Source organism: Oryzias latipes, chromosome 1 (assembly GCF_053564925.1).
Source record: "Oryzias latipes strain Hd-rR chromosome 1, Olatipes_Hd-rR_3.1".
NCBI lineage: Eukaryota > Metazoa > Chordata > Actinopteri > Beloniformes > Adrianichthyidae > Oryzias > Oryzias latipes.
In genome coordinates, this window is record NC_136237.1 from 43572501 (window position 1) to 43589527 (window position 17027).

Below are 17027 nucleotides of genomic sequence, written 5' to 3' on the forward strand. Positions count from 1 at the left end.
TTGGACGAACGCTGTTAAGGACCATGAAGTCAAATGAAAATAAAGCGTTTTAAGGACGGCCCACCTCCTCAGGTATCTGTCAGCACACAGAACAGATGGATCAGGGGAGAAGCAGCCGGGGTTTTCCGATCACCACCAAGGAAAAAAGAGGAAGGAAACAATGCAGCCAACCTCATAGATGGCGAACCCAATGGTGTGCATGTCCTGGCCGTGGCGGCGGTAGCGGCGGCGGTCTTTCTGCATCAGAGCCACCAGCACGCTACAGGCGGCCTCGTCGTCTTCAGGGTCGTCATCCTCCTCCAGGAGCGTGATCTTGAATTGAGGGTTGATCCAAAACGTGTCTGCAGAAAGGCATCATGGGTCATGTAGTCTCTGCTATGGGAGCAACCAGGGGACCTGCCCACACGTGAGGCCACACCCCCATCCAGGTGGCCTCTCCTCTGATCAGAACAGATCTATACCCGGTACATACTGGGGTGGTTCCTGCAGCCGCCGGCGGTGCTTCCTCGCCTCCAGCTGCTCTCAAACGTAATGGTGCTCCAGAAGTGGGTGGAGTCCTGAGTCAGAGCGTCTGGAGTGAGGTTGCAGATCTCCAACCGTGAGAACTGGAGCAGAAACTCCTGGAAAGACATCCTGACACACAAATGCATTTTAGGAGACCCATACCAGGCTTCCTAAGGGTTAGGTCCAGTACCAACCTACCAGAACTCTCCATCCTCCATCTTATTCAGCATCTCATCCTTCTCCCCAGAGTCGACGTGGTTCCACTCCAAGGAGCTGAAACATCCAGAGTCACTCACTGTTCACACTCCTCCGGCTGCTGCTCAAAGGGGGTACCGACCTGTCGCTCCAGGCTCCGGTCCACTCCACCTCACCCCAAGGGTTCCTGATTCGAATCAGGCGCTCCTGCCTGCCGCGGAACTCCACCTGCATGACACATGCAGAAACCCCTCAAGAGGAAACAATACAACTCTGAAGAAGCAGCAGAACCGAGTCCTGATCAGGAACCGCCCCAACGTTAGACCCAGCACCACTGAGGAGAGCCACAGCTCCACATCAGGGTTTGGTCCAGATCTGTCCACAGTTCACATCCTGCTCATACTTTAAACAAAGAAAAGGTTTGGTCTTCAAGGTATAACGTGATCAGGCAAGAGACCAGGACTGAAGCTGAGCTGCAGGGATGTCCTGAAACACAGAACCATGTCTGATCTGTTCCTGTGAGTTTCTGGGTTCTTCACTCACCTGTCTGAGGTTGGTCACAGAGTATGCATGTCCTTTTACCAGCTTCTTGAAGGTGACGGCCTCCATGTCCAAGGCATTGGTTATCTAATGACAGAGCAGAACATTTCACTGGTGTCCATCAGCAGTCGTGAGGATTGGTTACCATGTTCTCCTTCCAAAAACTGAGCAGTGGCTCACATCGATGGAGCAGCCCAGGAGAGAGCCTCTTTCCAGAGCCTTTTTCATGATGCGGTAAAGATCTCTTGGAGCTTTTCTCAGTTCGTACATCTCCATAACGCCACCTGTGAAGTCCTCGAAACCTTCAGCAGTGCTTCCGCCGACCAACGCCTCGTAGGATCCATTCATCCTAAAAGCAGCAGAGCAAATACAGACCAGTTCTGAGGATCAGCAGCTTCAGGCCTGAACGTTGGTTGGAGAATGGATTTGGTGGAGCCGTGTTGGTGGTCTTACTTGGCATAGGCCTTTTCCAGCAGGGCGCTCCAGAACTCACTGCCTTCAGCTGAGTGGACGAACAGCAGCTTTCCATCTTTGGCAGGCAGCCGATCATCAATGACCACGTCCACCCATTCTCCAAACCTCCAGAACTACACAGGGACAGGAACCACCTCAGCCTGGAAGGGTTCGAACTGTGGGCTGGGCGCTAGCTCAGCCGCCTCACCTGGAAGTGGAAGATGCCGGCATATTGGTGGCTAAAGCTCTGTCCGTGAGGAACCACCCGCTGCAGCAGACGATCATTCAGAGTCAGAGAGCCGATGGCAGCAAGCAGCCAGCAGTCACCTGGAAACACAGAGCACCTGACGGGTCACCTGTCAGCACCAGACGCCAGTGTTTGAGGGCTCTGAGGCAACTGTGAGGAGGCTAGCATGCTAAAGCTAGCACAGGCTGCTTATCTTCTCCTTCAGATGGAAACCGACAGGACTTGGATAAATATAAAAGCTGAGTTAAAGAAATGAACAGCAAAACAAACAGCTGTAGGGCTGAGTATTGACCAATGACTGTATAGGGGACTGGACTGACTGCCCCTCCCCGTTGCATTCCAAACATTGACTGTATGAAAGAACTGGAGTGCCCTACCTTTGGCTACGGCAACATGAAGCTGAAGGTGATTCAGTTGCCATACGGATACGGTCCCGCGATACGGACTTTGGCACCGCGTTGGAGCCAGACACAAGAGATTGGTCCAAGTCGATCTGAATCAACGTTTCTATGGCAACTACTGTCGCCAATCAGGAGTGAGCTTGTTGGAAGTCCACACCCTGAAAGCTGCTCAGGAGAATCTGGACGGTTTGAGGGGGGGGCGAGTGGGTACAACATGCCTTTATTGAGGCATCTGATTGGTCCGTTTATAAGTAACTACAGAGAAAATGAGGATTATCAAGAACATGTTACTAAAAGGTATCAGATCCAGAACGGTTCTTCTGACTGAGGAACAGCTGGTTATTTCTTTATAGACGTCTATGGGCAGGTACTTCCTGTTTGGAATGCTAGGGGGCGTGGCCATTCAGTCCAGCTCTCAGCTCTCTCTTCAACATTATGAAGGACAGAAAAAAAATCCTTTCATGTAATCAAACATTTCTTTACTGAAAGTTTTTTACTCCACAAACTTTTGTCAGACAATCTTTTCACAGACCGGCCTTTACGTAAAATAGATCAACACAAAGAAAAGGTATTGATCGTATTGATCGCCCCAAGGCTGCTCACGTCTAATGCCATCCTTTCTCAGCAGCATCATGGAAACATCAGAGAGCCGATCATTCTTCTAAAGTCCAAGTTCAGGTAACAAATGTGGAGGATTTCAGGTACATGTGTCACTTCAAGTAATATAACAGTCATGTAATGGATTACATTTATGAGACAGTAAAACATGCAGTACTGAATTGAGGCACGGGCCGTCCAGGTGGGCCTTTAGATGACTCAGCTCATGCTAATAATGTCATTCTTTATGAAGTAATGTAGACATTTTGATGACGTGTCTTTATTTTCCATCTAAATGTGTTTTCTACGTCTGCCTGTGGTTTAGTTGGTGTCAGTGTTTGACATGAAGACAGCAGGAAAACAGCTGCACTTTATGACATCATAGATAAACAATCCATCATTTTTTATGAATGGATGGAGGTTTTTTACTGTTGGTGTTGCACAAAATAAGGAAAATGCCAAATATTTTGGAGTAGTCCCACTGATGAGTTTTAGGATTTAGTTAGTAATTTTTTATAAGACCTTAAAATGATTTTCACCAGTACAAGTTTTTAAAAATGAAATCCCTCTGATCCGTTTCACAAAGACACTCAGGACGTCACACACCAAGAAATGAACTGATTGCTGAAAATGATGCAAGAGTTCAGATCTAAAAAAGGATCAAAGAGCAAAGAAAACAGAGGTTGGATTTGTTATTTCTTAGTAATATTTCCAGGCTCTGTTTGTTTCGTTCTGCAGCATCTTCATATTTGTATCATTCTGACTGAATATATTTTTAAGGAGAGCGAAATATTGAACGTTATTTAAGGTTTAACTTGATTTATTCTGGATTCATACTCCTGTCTGTTTTTAATTCAGGGCTGCACGGTGGTGCAGTGGTTAGCGCTCTTGGGTCACAGCAAGAAGGCCCCCAGTTCAAGTCCTGGCTGGGGGACCTGAACCACAACATCAATGGGGGACCTTTCTGTGTGGAGTTAGCATGTTCTCCCTATACATGTGTGGGTTTTCTCCGGGGTCACCGGCTTCCTCCCACCGTCCAAAAACAAGCGAGTGTGTGATTGGACAGACTAGCGACCTGTCCAGGGTGTCCCCTGCCTTTGCCCATAAGTGGCCAGGATAGGCTCCAGCAGCCTGTGACCCCCAAAGGGAAAAACGGAAGAAGATGATGAATGTTTTTAATTCATATTTATGTTCAGAATGTTCAGTTTGAAATTTCTAAAAGGTTTAAAGGTTTAGCGTTAGTTTGTTCAGTAAATGTTCATCTTGTTCAGCCCAAAATCTTAAGTGTGTTTTTGTACTGGGGAGAGGGGGGGTCACTGAGGGGTAAGTTAATGTAGAAGCGCCACTGGACGTAAATTCAGAGATTACTTTGAAATGAAAGTAACTGCTAATCTGTAATGGATTACAGTTTAGAAAGAACCTGAACGAATCTCCTCCTTTGCACTTCAGCTCCTCCCACCGGGGGGCGCCAAAGCAAAGCCTACCCCTCCACCTGCTTCTCCACGTCCTTGTCAATCACAACAACCAACTGCCTTCCTTTCACAGGACTGAGGTATTTGTCACATAGTTTGCTGATATAAGCATAAATATTGTTATGGTGTTCATTTGCCCAAAGGCTTTGATGTTCTCTGTTCATGGTGATGTCATGATGGCGTGAAGTCATATAGACATAAAAACCATTCAGAAATTGAAGCTTAACCCTTGTGCTATCCAAGGCACTTTAAACATTGGGAGTTGGGTCATCTAGACCCACTAGACCAGGGGTCGGGAACCTATGGCTCGCGGGCCATATATGGCTCTTTCGATGGTCACATGTGGCTCGCAGACAAATCTTTAATTATACTTTTTTTTCATTAGACCAGTCCTTCTGGGGCGCGATGCGATGCCAGAGGTCACTTTACTATTATCTATTATTTCACAGAGTTTGTAGCAGCCGGAAACCTGTGAATTGCCGTGCCCAAAACTGCGCTCCCGTCTCTGAGGAAGAGTGCGCAGTTGCGGGGACGGGATGTGTGAGGAAGAAAGCAGAGGGTGGGGGGGGTTGTGAGGGCAGCAGGTGAACCGCGCAGGGATAAAAACGTAAAACCCAATGCCCGTCACTCACTGCAGTGTGTGAGTGTGTGTTTGGCTCCATGTCTGTCTCACATCTACAGAACATTCAGACCTACGATCACGTTTAAAGTCTCAACGCCTGCATGAAGCAGAAACTCACCACGTATCAACCAGACTAGACCATCAGCAAAACTACCACGAGAAATACTCATCATTTATTAGCAACAGCATAACAATGTTATTAAAAAGAATCCACAGACTTATTGTACTTTAAAAATGTTGAAATTACATCAAATGCACACATTCATTTGTATATTTAGTTTTAAACATATCGTTGCTTACTGACTTGGACTGGGTGGCTGTTTGGGTCGCCTTAAAAGTTCTGGAGTTCATTAATCGCATCTAGCAGAGATCTGATTGGCTCTCAGTTCTGTCGCTCAGCCTGTTGTTAGTTTGGACCAATGGGGTTCAGCTATGGGCCGAATAAGGGAAATGGGAGGGCTGGAGCGGGAGGGGGGAAAATAAAGTTGGGAGAAGGCTCTCGTCTCGGCGGGAGAGATTCAGGAGTTGCTGAATTAATTGTACGGCGTTTGTTGTGGTCTGCAGTAACCAGAATAAAGAACCTTAAAAGAGGTTAAGTCTCCGTGCCTCAGTGTGGGGAAGGGACGCTACATTATTGTATGGCTCTTTGGAAATTACAATTAAAAATATGTGGCGTTTATGGCTCTCTCGGCCAAAAAGATTCCCGACCCCTGCACTAGACAGTGCTCTGAACCTTTTTTCTTCAATGATTTGTGATCTTCACTGGTGTCCATGGATTACATGAAATCTTTCCACCTTTATCCACCTTTGTCATGGTAGGGAGAACACGTCAGTGTAAGGGGGGGGGGGTCATAGGATACCACAAGGGATAAACTCTAAATTCTGATGGAAAAAGTGAATTAAAGTTAAAGCAGCTCAGAACTTAAGCAAATACCGAAAAACCGACTTGGACTCAGGGACTGGCTGAGCATCAGCGCCCCCTGCTGGTCAGACCTGCCTCATATCCGGGAAACGCTGAGCTGACTCCATTACCACAAAGACGCTAATGCCCGCTGAGCACATCAGCAGCCGATGGCGTCTGCATCCGGTCCACATGTCCGATCAATCAGGGATCAATACTCCTAAAGTGCTTCACTAATGATCTGAGCTGAAGGAAGGAGCCTGATGTTTGGAGCACCTGAATGTTCTCCGCCAACACGACCACCAGACAGTAACCTGGAAGGAGCAGCTCCACTGCTGCAAAGCCCCCCGGGGGGGTCTGGTTCAGCAGAGGACCCCCCTACCGATAAACCACGTCTGCCACAGTCATTCTGTCGTCTATTAGAACCAGAAAACCCACAATCCTTGTCTCCACCTTCATGAACTGGTAGTAACATCTGGGATCATTTCAACACTTAACAACTTCCTGTTTGTGTGGTGGTGGGGGGGGGACTGGTGTTCCTCAGGGCACTGCTCTAAGACCCCTACCAGACTCAGCCAATGAGACGTTCCGATTGTTCTCCACGGAACAGTTTCTACAGACACACACACACAGAATGACACACACACACAGACACACACACACATAAACACACACAAAAACGCAGACACACAGACACACACACACAGATAAACACACACATAAACACACACAAAAACGCAGACACACACACACAGACACACACACACAGATAAACACACACAAAAACGCAGACACACACACACAGATAAACACACACAAAAACGCAGACACACACACACAGACACACACACACAGATAAACACACACACACATAAACACACACAAAAACGCAGACACACAGACACACACACAGACACACACACACAGATAAACACAAACAGACACACACAGAGATACACAAAGACAAACAAACACACCACGACAGAGACACACACACACACACTGTTTGTTTCCTGCAGACCTGCAGGTGTTTTGTGTTGGTTTCTCTGGAAGCTGATGGGGCGGCAGACCGGCAGACCGGAAGTCGGCGTCTAACCGGCGGTGCCGGTCGGACCGGTTCAGCCTGCAGCAGTGAATGCTGGGAGCAGCACCAAGGTACAGCCACAGGAGGGGCAACAAACCGCCCTTGTGACATCTGCACGCATGACTGCAGAGGCATCTGGACCATGGGACCGTGTCAGAACTTTATGTGTGTGTGTGTGTGTGGGCGTGACTCCGGTGGCCCCGCCTTCTGCTGGGAGTTGTCAAGAACATTCCATTTGAGGTGATCAGTCTTTACAAGCATGAACCCACGCTGGTCTCCCGTGGAGAGGGATTAGTCTCCAGTAGATGTTGGTCTGGGTTTTGAAACCTCACATTTGGACCAATCATAACCAGCACCAGAACTGGACCGAGTCATTATGACGTCATCCACAGAAAATGGTTTACTTTCAGCTCCAACCAAAGAAAGTCAATTCATCTTCTTATGATACAGATGCTGCTGTTTGGAGCCAGATGTTGTCAGTGGTCTGAATCTCTCATCGTTTCTATGGCAACCGCTCTCACCAATCAGCATCCAGCTTGTTGGAAGGCCACACCCCGAGTGCTTGGACATCACTGTTGGTAATCAGGAGATGTCCCCTCAGTGCCCTACCTGCAAACTTTAACTGCACCCCCTTAGTACACACACCCTTCAACCCTCAAAATAAACACTCCAGCATAAACACACACACATGCACACACACACCCTCACAAACACACACATGCATTTGACAAGGATGGTGGGACCTCGGACCATCTGTCCCCTACCCCATCCCTGGTAGGGGGTACTGGGCCCTTGGCAACGGCGGCCGTGTCGCCTGGGTGCTGGTTTCCTGAGCCCGGCAGTCCTCTCTCCATGCAGGGAGGGGGATCCCTGAGCTTTCTGGCAAGTCCAAGAACCGGGGATCACATCACACCTGAGCTGGGGGGTGTCCCTGTGGTGGGGGTTCTGCCCCTTGTCCCTGAGCGCTGGGCCTCGCCAAATTTCCAACTGTGGGTGAGCCTGGTGGGGCCATGTTTACAACACTTCTTGTGGAAGTGTTGTGGGCGGGGGCAGCTGGCCCCTGCCTTGCTCCTTCCTGGACCAACCGTGGGCCGGGTGGGTGGCTGCCTGGAGCGGGTCTCCCTTGGGGGGTCCTGGCTTGTACCTGGGGTTGGGGTGGGGGGATGCCCAGAACTCCTGGGTGTTGATGATGTGCTCGTCTGGGGCTGTGGGCGCTCTTCTGGGGCGGGGCCCTGCGTTGGGCCCTCCCAGTGTGGTGGGGGGGCTGCTTTCCTGGTTGGGCTGGAGCTGCACTCTCTGTCCCCCCATGCCTCCCTGCTCTCTGGCTCTGGGGGCCCCTGTGACAGTCCTGTTGGCCCTGACCCAGGGGGCGGTTGTTTTCTATCTGCTGCCGTGTGGCGTTGGGGGCTTCTGGCTGCTGCGGTGGGGGTCTTGGTGTGGGGGTGGCTGGGCACTCTCCCTCCTTCTTTTCACATTCCACCATCCATTTTAGAAGAACATAAACACTCACCTGAGCACAGGTGTTAGCTCACCTTTGCACTATGAGTTTGTGTGGTTGAATGAATGAAATATTTCACACTAGTTGGTTTGAAGGCATAAGTGGGCGTGTGTGAACACTATCTGTTTTGTGTACATGTTGACATGTGGACATTTTTGCAGCTAGCAGGTGTGTTTATAACATCTGAGTGTGTGTGTGGACAGGCCCCGCCCTTATAGACCTGTATTATATTTGAACCTTACCGTAATGAGAAACATCCAGTAAACTTGTTGCTTTATGCTGCTTCATGGTCTTATCCCCCCCTATGATCACCCTCCTACCCCCCCCCCCTCCTCTAACGTCCCTCTCTCTTCTTCTCTTCTTTCCTTTTCCGTCCGGTCCAACACCAAAGATTTTCAGATATGATTGAAATGAATAAAGTTTGGCCTCAATTCCAAAAGGGGTTTATTCAGACATACCTTTGGTTTGTCTGAAGATTAATAACCCCTCTTGTTAAAGTAAAATATGTCCAACCCAAGAGGCCCTCAGCTCTCATCTGCCCGCCTAGCTGTTGGACAGGACAAGTTAAAAAAAAAGGCCTCAGGAGAATCTGTCAATCAAACCCTTTGAACGTTGGGCATGGGGTCCAGCAGACTCCGCCTACTTTTACTGACACATTTGATTGGTCAGTTATAACTTGATTACAGAAAAAATATCATGAAAAAACAGAATTATCAAGAAGATGTTTAAAAAAAGGTTGGGGCAGAACAGCACCACAGAGTAAGACAAAGGGCACAGCAACATCACTGCCTAAGGGGCGGGGCGTCATAATGAGGAACCTCTAAAGGTGTGAAAGAGGGGTGGAGCTTAACTGTGTTAGAAGGAATCATGTGACCAGTGAACTTACCCAGTGCTCCTTGACAGATGTCTGTCCTGGTGGCCCCGCCCACAATGAAACGAGGGTCTGCTGCCAGCTCCTGCAACAACCAATCAGAGACAGGCGTGACACAATGTAACCAGCCACATGACAGCAAGCTGAACTCTAGGAAGTAGATTGTGGCTCAGCCAGTCACAGAACTGGGTTTGAGGGAAACCTGAGGGGTGGGGTGGGGTGGGGGCGGGGTTCTGAGTTCTGGTATATGAGTTCAAAGTTCTGTGGGATCCACCTCTGAGAGGACCTGTTGAGGTTCTGCTGGGTTCTAGGTCTCACCGTGGGTCTCTTCCATTCCACTCCTTTTGCCTTAGCAGACAAAGGTCCGAGTTCTTTAAACCCCAGAGACGCTGGTTCTGCAGGAAAAAGGGGGTCTTCAAAAAGGCGGCGGTTTTGCAGACACACTGCCTTCAGACCCTGAAAGTCCTGGTTTAGGTAGCAAGAGGCCTGGTGGACCAAGCCCCCGGCCCGTTCCCGATCCCTCTGGATCCGCTCCGACACACCGCCAACCATTTGATCCAACCTGTAAAAGAGAGCACACTTCAGAACCAGAGACTGACACGACTTCCTGGGGCAGTCAGGTGTGTGGAACCGGTCTAAAAAACTAACGGTGAGATCCATCTGCTGGTGCCAAAAGGCAGCTGAGGAGACAGGAGGTATTGTAGCATTGCCACATATGTAAATATATATTTGGAGTTGTCTATTTACTGAAAAAAAAAGAGAAAATTCAGTATTGACTTTCCTGTGTTAACCCTGGTTAATATGGTCCTGGCTATATGTTTATTTCGTTTGGAGTTTATGTTGGATAACAGGGGTATGGAAACTACATGATCAGGAGACTCTGGACTACAAATATGGCTACCTGGGGACTTCCTGGGACCAGGTGAAACACAAATTAAGAGGAGGTGAAGCGGAAAGACAGAGAGTTGACAGCCGCAGGACACGTACATGCAGAGGATTACCGTGACGTCGGAGAGAAGTCCAACCGCATCGGTGGAATTTTCGGGGATTTATTCCTGCAATCGGGTGAGACCTCCACATGCTTGGAATGACTGAAAACCATATCAACGGTGTACAGAGCCGGTAAGCCACGTACGTTCATTCTACGGACGGAACATCGACATCCCGTGGGTCGTTTGGATCTCCGATTTCATATGGAGGTCAGGACGCCAAGATAGGCGGTGACTTTGGTGACTTTGTAAATAACGAACTAATATAAAATAACTGAGGTGTATTGGGTAAAAAAACTGGGGAAGCTTGTGTGGGGTTGAATACCTGAGACTGTTTAAAAACACTTGAGTCATTTTGGTTGTGGTTTTTTTGTTTTTGTTTGTTTGTTGTGTGTAATACTTTGAGAAATTGAAGAGTGTTACAGTATGGCAAGTGACCCACCAGAACCAAAACTGGACAAGCCCTCCTGAAGGGAGGACTGACCCCTGTCAGGATTTCGATCTAACTGCTGAAGGTGACATTGTCTCCTAATGGCTGGAGACTCTGGACTCTTGTCTGTTGATTTTTGGACCTCAGTCAATCAGAACCTCTGATTACAGAGACTAGAACCCATCACAGGAACTGCTTTAAGATGCACTGAGTCACGTTAATCTTCCTCACGCAGCAGAGTCCGCCATGGTGCTCCACAGGGCTCAGTGTTTGGCCCAAACATGCTTTTTTAAGTACCATCAGCCAGCAGCAAACAGTTCCATTATTATGCTGATGATACTCTGATTTACAGATCTATTGAATTAGAAGATGTCTGTCACAAGGCTTCAACCACATCTGACACATTTAGACCTGATTCGAATGTTCTTCTCCTAAACTCTAATCCAACAGAGGTTGATGATGTTGGAGATCCAGGGATCCTCGCTGTATAAATAGAATCCCAGTGGACGGTGGTTTGGTTCTCAGACATTCGGGACGAAAATCTGGTCATTTTTGATGAAAAATTAAAACTTTAACTGGCAGACACATCAGGTTCTAGAACCGTCTTCTGTCATCTCAGATATTTTTGTAAGATCCAGTACTTCCTGAATGACGCAGAGAATCAGATTCATTTGTAATTTCAGGATTAAGTGATATCATGTTCTTCCATTGGGCTGTTCTAAAACTTCTGTTTTCTTCACCGTTCTCCAAGTTCTCCTCCCATCCGCTGTTCCTCAACCCCAAAAAAAGAACAAATGTGTTCAGGTGATGGACAGACACTGGTCCATCTTCCAACAGACGTTTCATCTTCCAACAGATTTTTTATCTGTTAGCAGATGTTTCATCTTTTAGCAGATGTTAGATCTTCCAGCAGATGTTTGATCTATTAGCAGATGTTTGATCTTCCAGCAGATGTTTCATCTTTTAGCAGATGTTTGACCTTCAAGCAGATGTTTGATCTTTTAGCAGCTGTTTGATCTTCCAGCAGATGTTTCATCTTTTAGCAGATGTTTGTTCTTTTAGCAGATGTTTGATCTTCCAGCAGATGTTTGATCTTCCAGCAGATGTTTCATCTTCCAACAGATGTTTCATCTTCCAACAGATTTTTGATCTTTTAGCAGATGTTTGATCTTCCAGCAGATGTTTGACCTTCAAGCAGATGTTTTATCTTTTAGCAGATGTTTTATCTTTTAGCAGATGTTTGTTCTTTTAGCAGATGTTTGATCTTTTAGCAGATGTTTCATCTTTTAGCAGATGTTAGATCTTCCAGCAGATGTTTGATCTATTAGCAGATGTTTGATCTTCCAGCAGATGTTTCATCTTTTAGCAGATGTTTGACCTTCAAGCAGATGTTTGATCTTTTAGCAGCTGTTTGATCTTCCAGCAGATGTTTCATCTTTTAGCAGATGTTTGTTCTTTTAGCAGATGTTTGATCTTCCAGCAGATGTTTGATCTTCCAGCAGATGTTTCATCTTCCAACAGATGTTTCATCTTCCAACAGATTTTTGATCTTTTAGCAGATGTTTGATCTTCCAGCAGATGTTTGACCTTCAAGCAGATGTTTTATCTTTTAGCAGATGTTTTATCTTTTAGCAGATGTTTGTTCTTTTAGCAGATGTTTGATCTTTTAGCAGATGTTTGATCTTCCAGCAGATGTTTCATCTTTTAGCAGATGTTAGATCTTCCAGCAGATGTTTGATCTTCCAGCAGATGTTTCATCTTCCAACAGATTTTTGATCTTTTAGCAGATGTTTGATCTTCCAGCAGATGTTTGACCTTCAAGCAGATGTTTTATCTTTTAGCAGATGTTTTATCTTTTAGCAGATGTTTGTTCTTTTAGCAGATGTTTGATCTATTAGCAGATGTTTGACCTTCAAGCAGATGTTTGATCTTTTAGCAGGTGTTTGATCTTCCAGCAAATGTTTCATCTTCCAACAGATGTTTCATCTTCCAACAGATTTTTGATCTTTTAGCAGATGTTTAATCTTCCAGCAAATGTTTGATCATTTAGCAGATGTTTGATCTTTTAGCAGATGTTTTTATTTTCTTCTGTGTGTATAAAAGATTTTGAGAAAACATCATTTGTGAATTTGTTGTTTTTGTGTTCTTCTTATAAAAAGTGAAAGGGATCACGCGGACATGTTAACGAAGGTATTTATCAATGCCCCCACCCCCGTGCGGCAGAAAGACTCAACGCCCAGACTACCTCAGTGAGCCGGTCCGGTTCCACAAACACACTGAAACATCTGTGCACGCGCCACGCCTTTGCGTTCACTTACAGGCTCGTCTCTGATTGGTTCAAACAATTCTCTGGAAGCTGCAGAAAAAAACCCACTCGGACCGGTCCAGAGCTGGGCGACAGGCGCGTGCTCACCTTCTGGTTCCTTTCCGGTATCGGGTCTGACCTTCAGCCGCTAGTGGTCCGGAGTCCGGTTCTGGACGTCCTTAGGATGCTTTAGTACAGAAGGCAACCCCGCCCCGAGGGGAGGGCGGAGCCGCGTCAGCGCGGAGGTGGGGGGTGTGCTGCAAATGAACAACAGGAAGTGCCTTTGATAAAAGCCTGCACGTACACGCGCACACGCACCTGTCAACGTAAAGTGCTCTAGAAAGGCTGCAGATGGAAACTCATCAGCTGTTCCTGGAAGCGCGCGCGCCAGTTCTGCATCACCTGCAGCGGCACCCCCCGCCCCCATGGAAAACGGCTCTGGTTTCAGACCTGAAGCGTTCAAACGTCGGCCCAAACGAAGTGAAACAGGGAGAGTCTAGTAGGTTATGTTAAGAATAGTTGTCAATAAAGTTTTTCATGAAGAACAACAGTTTACTAGAAAAACTTCTCACCAACCCCCTCTGACCCATCGTCTGCCTTTTCCCCCCTCTGTGCATTCTGGGTAGTGTAGTCACAAACATTTTCTGACTGTTTTGCTAGATGGGTTCTGGGACACAGACGGAGGCGGTCCTATAGATGATGAGTCTGCAGACGGACAAGCGTCTGCGATGATGATGCAGTTCCAACGTTCATTCCTGGAGAGGAACCCTGCAGGCGGACGCTGGACCTCCCGGAGATGACCACGACTCTGGTCCAATAGCAGAGTTCAGACATTCAGAGTTTATGAACACATCCTTTTTTTTTTTATTTATTTATTTTTTTTTTTAACTTGTCCTGTCCAACAGCTAGGCAGACAGATGAGAGCTGAGGGCCTCTTGGGTTGGACATATTTTACTTTAACAAGAGGGGTTATTCATCTTCAGACAAACCAAAGGTATGTCTGAATAAACCCCTTTTGTAATTGAGGCCAAACTTTATTAATTTCAAACATGTTTGAAAATCTTTGGTGTTGGACCGGACGGAAAAGGAAAGAGGGGAAGAAGAGAGAGGGACGTTAGAGAGAGGGGGGGAGGGGGTGATAATAGGAGGGGAAGGGGGGTAAGACCATGAAGCAGCATAGAGCAGACAGGTTTACTGGTTGTTAATCATTACGGTACGGTTCAAATGTAAAAAAAAACAAAAAAAAAAGGGCGGAGCCTGTCCACACACACACTCAAATGTTATAAACACACCTGTTAGTTGCAAAAATGTCCACCTGTCGACATGTACACAAAACAGATAGTGTTGACACGCATACTTATGCCTTAAAACCAACTAGTGTGAAATATTTCAGTCATTCAGTCTGTTGAGCTAACACCTGTGCTCAGGTGAGTGTTTATGTTCTTCTAAAATGGATGGTGGAACGTGAAAAGAAGGAGGGAGAGTGCCCAGCCATCCCCACCCCAAGACCCCCACCGCACCAGCAGCGGCAGCCGGAATCCCCCCAACGCCACACGGGAACCGGCAGGGAACAACCGCCGCCCGGGCGACCAAGCCCGCCACCCAGGCCAGGGCCAGCAGGGCCGCCGCAAGGCCCCCAGAGCCAGAGAGCAGGGAGGCACGGAGGGAAAGAGGGCGCCGCCCCAGCCCAACCAGGAGAGCAGCCCCCCCGCCGCGCCGGGAGAACCCAACGCAGGGCCCCACCGGAGAAGGACGCCCACAGCCCCAGACGAGCACCCCACCACCACCCAGGAGTTCCGGGCATCCCCCCGCCCCAACCCCAGGTACGAGCCAGGACCCCCCAAGGGAGACCCACTCCGCACTCCAGGCAGCCATCCGCCCGGCCCACGGTTGGTCCAGGGAGGAGCGAGGCAGGGGCCCGCCGCCCCCGCCCAGAAGGGGGGAACCCCGGGGAAAAAAGAGGGCCCACAAGGGGTGTTGTAAATATGGCCCGACCAGGCTCGGCCACAGTTGGAAATTTGGCGGGGCCCAGCGCTCAGGAGCAAGGACCAGAACCCACCCCCCAGGGACACGAACACCCCCGGCTCAGATGTAATGTGAACCCCCCCACCGCGCGGAGAGAGCACCGCCGGGCCCAGGAAGCCGGCACCCCGGGGACACAGCCGCCGTTGCAAAGGGGCCCGTACCCCCAACCAGGGAAGAGGCAGGGGACAGATGGTCCTAGGTCCCACCTTCCTTGCAAAATGTGTGTGTGTGTATGTGTGTTTGAAAGGGTGTGTGTGTGCATGTGTGTGTGTTTATGTTGGGATGTATATATTGAGGGGGGAGGGGTGTGTGTACTAAGGGGGGTGCGGTTAAAATTGGCGGGTAGGGCACTAAGGGGACGTCTCCTGATTACTCACAGTGACGTCCCCTCACCCTCCCCACCAAGGGGCCCTAAATGTCTAAGGTGCGGTTAAAATTGGCGGGTAGGGTGCTAGGAGGACATCCGCTGCTTGCTGGCAGTGATGTCCAAGCACCCCCCCTACCAAGGACCCTACATGTCTAAGGTGCAAATAAAACCGAAAGAGGGGGGGCCCACTCCATACGGCAACCACAGGAGGGGGGTCACTGCCTAGTAAACCCCCCCCCCCAAGGCTCATCGCAGGCTAAGCCCCCCACCCCCTCACCCTATTATGAGGTTATATGAGGAAGGGGGTAAGTTGGGGACAGATGATAGACTGTCCCCCGGTGGTCAAACAGCCGTCCCCCGCCCCCCCCCCCAGCAAGGGGGCCAGGCCCACCCAGCCCCGGGGCCCCACCCCCGGAGGCGCAGACACCCCAGGCCAAGCACCACCACCCCCACACAGAGAGAGGGGAGCCAGAAAGCGCCGGCCCCCCCCGGAGCAAGCCCAGGCCCCCACCCCCAAACGCCGGCCCTAGAAGAGCTCTGGTCAGGCCTCGACGGGACCGAGGCAGCCAACCGGCCGGGGAAACCGCCGATGGCCTCAGCGGAGACCCCGACCCGTCAACCCCCCCTGCCCCATACCAATAGTGCCCCCCCCCCTCCCCCAGAATGCCCCCCCACAGGACAGGGCCGACAAGACCCCCACCCCACCCCACCCCCAGACCCCGCAGCCGAAGCGGATGACACCCAGAGCGACCGGGGGCCCCAAGAGGGTTGTCCCGTCCCGCCCCAGAGCCAGGGAAGGGCCGATCCCAGCCCCAGGTGTAGACGGGAAGCCCATCCAGCGCCGCTGGGCCCCCCCCCCGAGCCGCGCCCCCCGCCAACCCCCCCCCAGCACAGGCAAAGGGACCACCCCCCCAAGCCAAGCCAGACCACCACCCCACCCCCCCACCACGCACCCCCACACCCAAGCCCAGAGGACCACGCAGCGCCCCAGGCCGCCCCACCCAGGCGCCGGACCCGACCCCCCGACCAACGGAGCCCCCACCACCCCCGGCCAGGCACCGGAGGCCCCGACCCCCACCCCCACCCCCTAAGTCACGGAGTTAGCTATGGGAGACCAGAGAGACCGAATTCTTTCAAAGTTACTTGAACTTTGGGCTGACATTTTTTCCAAGCTGATATGATCAAGCAGCAGATTTCTGTGTTGACTTATATTTATATTTTTTTTGCTTTTCCAATTTATTAAAATAGTTTTTTTAGCAATGCAAAGAGTTATGAAAATGATAGAGCCTAATCCTCCTTCTACATCGATGGCACTCATGTCACCAAGCACACAAAGTGACGGTGAAGCTGTGATTGAAACCTTAAGCCAGACTGATAGATCGGCACATACCTGCTGCCAGAGAGCCTGGACAGGCGTGCAGAACCATAGTGCATGCATGTAATTGTCGGGTAGATTACTGTCACAGTGCTGACAAATGTCTGAGTTACTGAGACACATCCTTAACCGCAAGGTTGGCGTGTTCAGA

General features: G+C 49.5%; 1 protein-coding gene across 1 annotated transcript in view; it reads right to left on the minus strand.

The window, feature by feature from the left end:
- LOC111947154 (calpain-1 catalytic subunit) overlaps positions 1 to 13504 on the minus strand; it is a 34064-nt gene extending 20560 nt beyond the window's left edge. Inside the window, exons 1-12 of the mRNA XM_078949300.1 lie at positions 13218 to 13504; positions 9704 to 9947; positions 9401 to 9470; positions 1901 to 2019; positions 1693 to 1826; positions 1420 to 1588; positions 1243 to 1326; positions 842 to 927; positions 703 to 777; positions 473 to 633; positions 172 to 341; positions 65 to 76 (exon numbers count right to left, since the gene is read on the minus strand). Coding sequence (XP_078805426.1) covers positions 65 to 76; positions 172 to 341; positions 473 to 633; positions 703 to 777; positions 842 to 927; positions 1243 to 1326; positions 1420 to 1588; positions 1693 to 1826; positions 1901 to 2019; positions 9401 to 9470; positions 9704 to 9937 — 1314 coding nt within the window. The 5' untranslated portion in view covers positions 9938 to 9947; positions 13218 to 13504. The remainder of the gene's footprint in view (positions 1 to 64; positions 77 to 171; positions 342 to 472; positions 634 to 702; positions 778 to 841; positions 928 to 1242; positions 1327 to 1419; positions 1589 to 1692; positions 1827 to 1900; positions 2020 to 9400; positions 9471 to 9703; positions 9948 to 13217) is intronic.
- Between the last annotated feature and the right edge of the window lie 3523 nt (positions 13505 to 17027).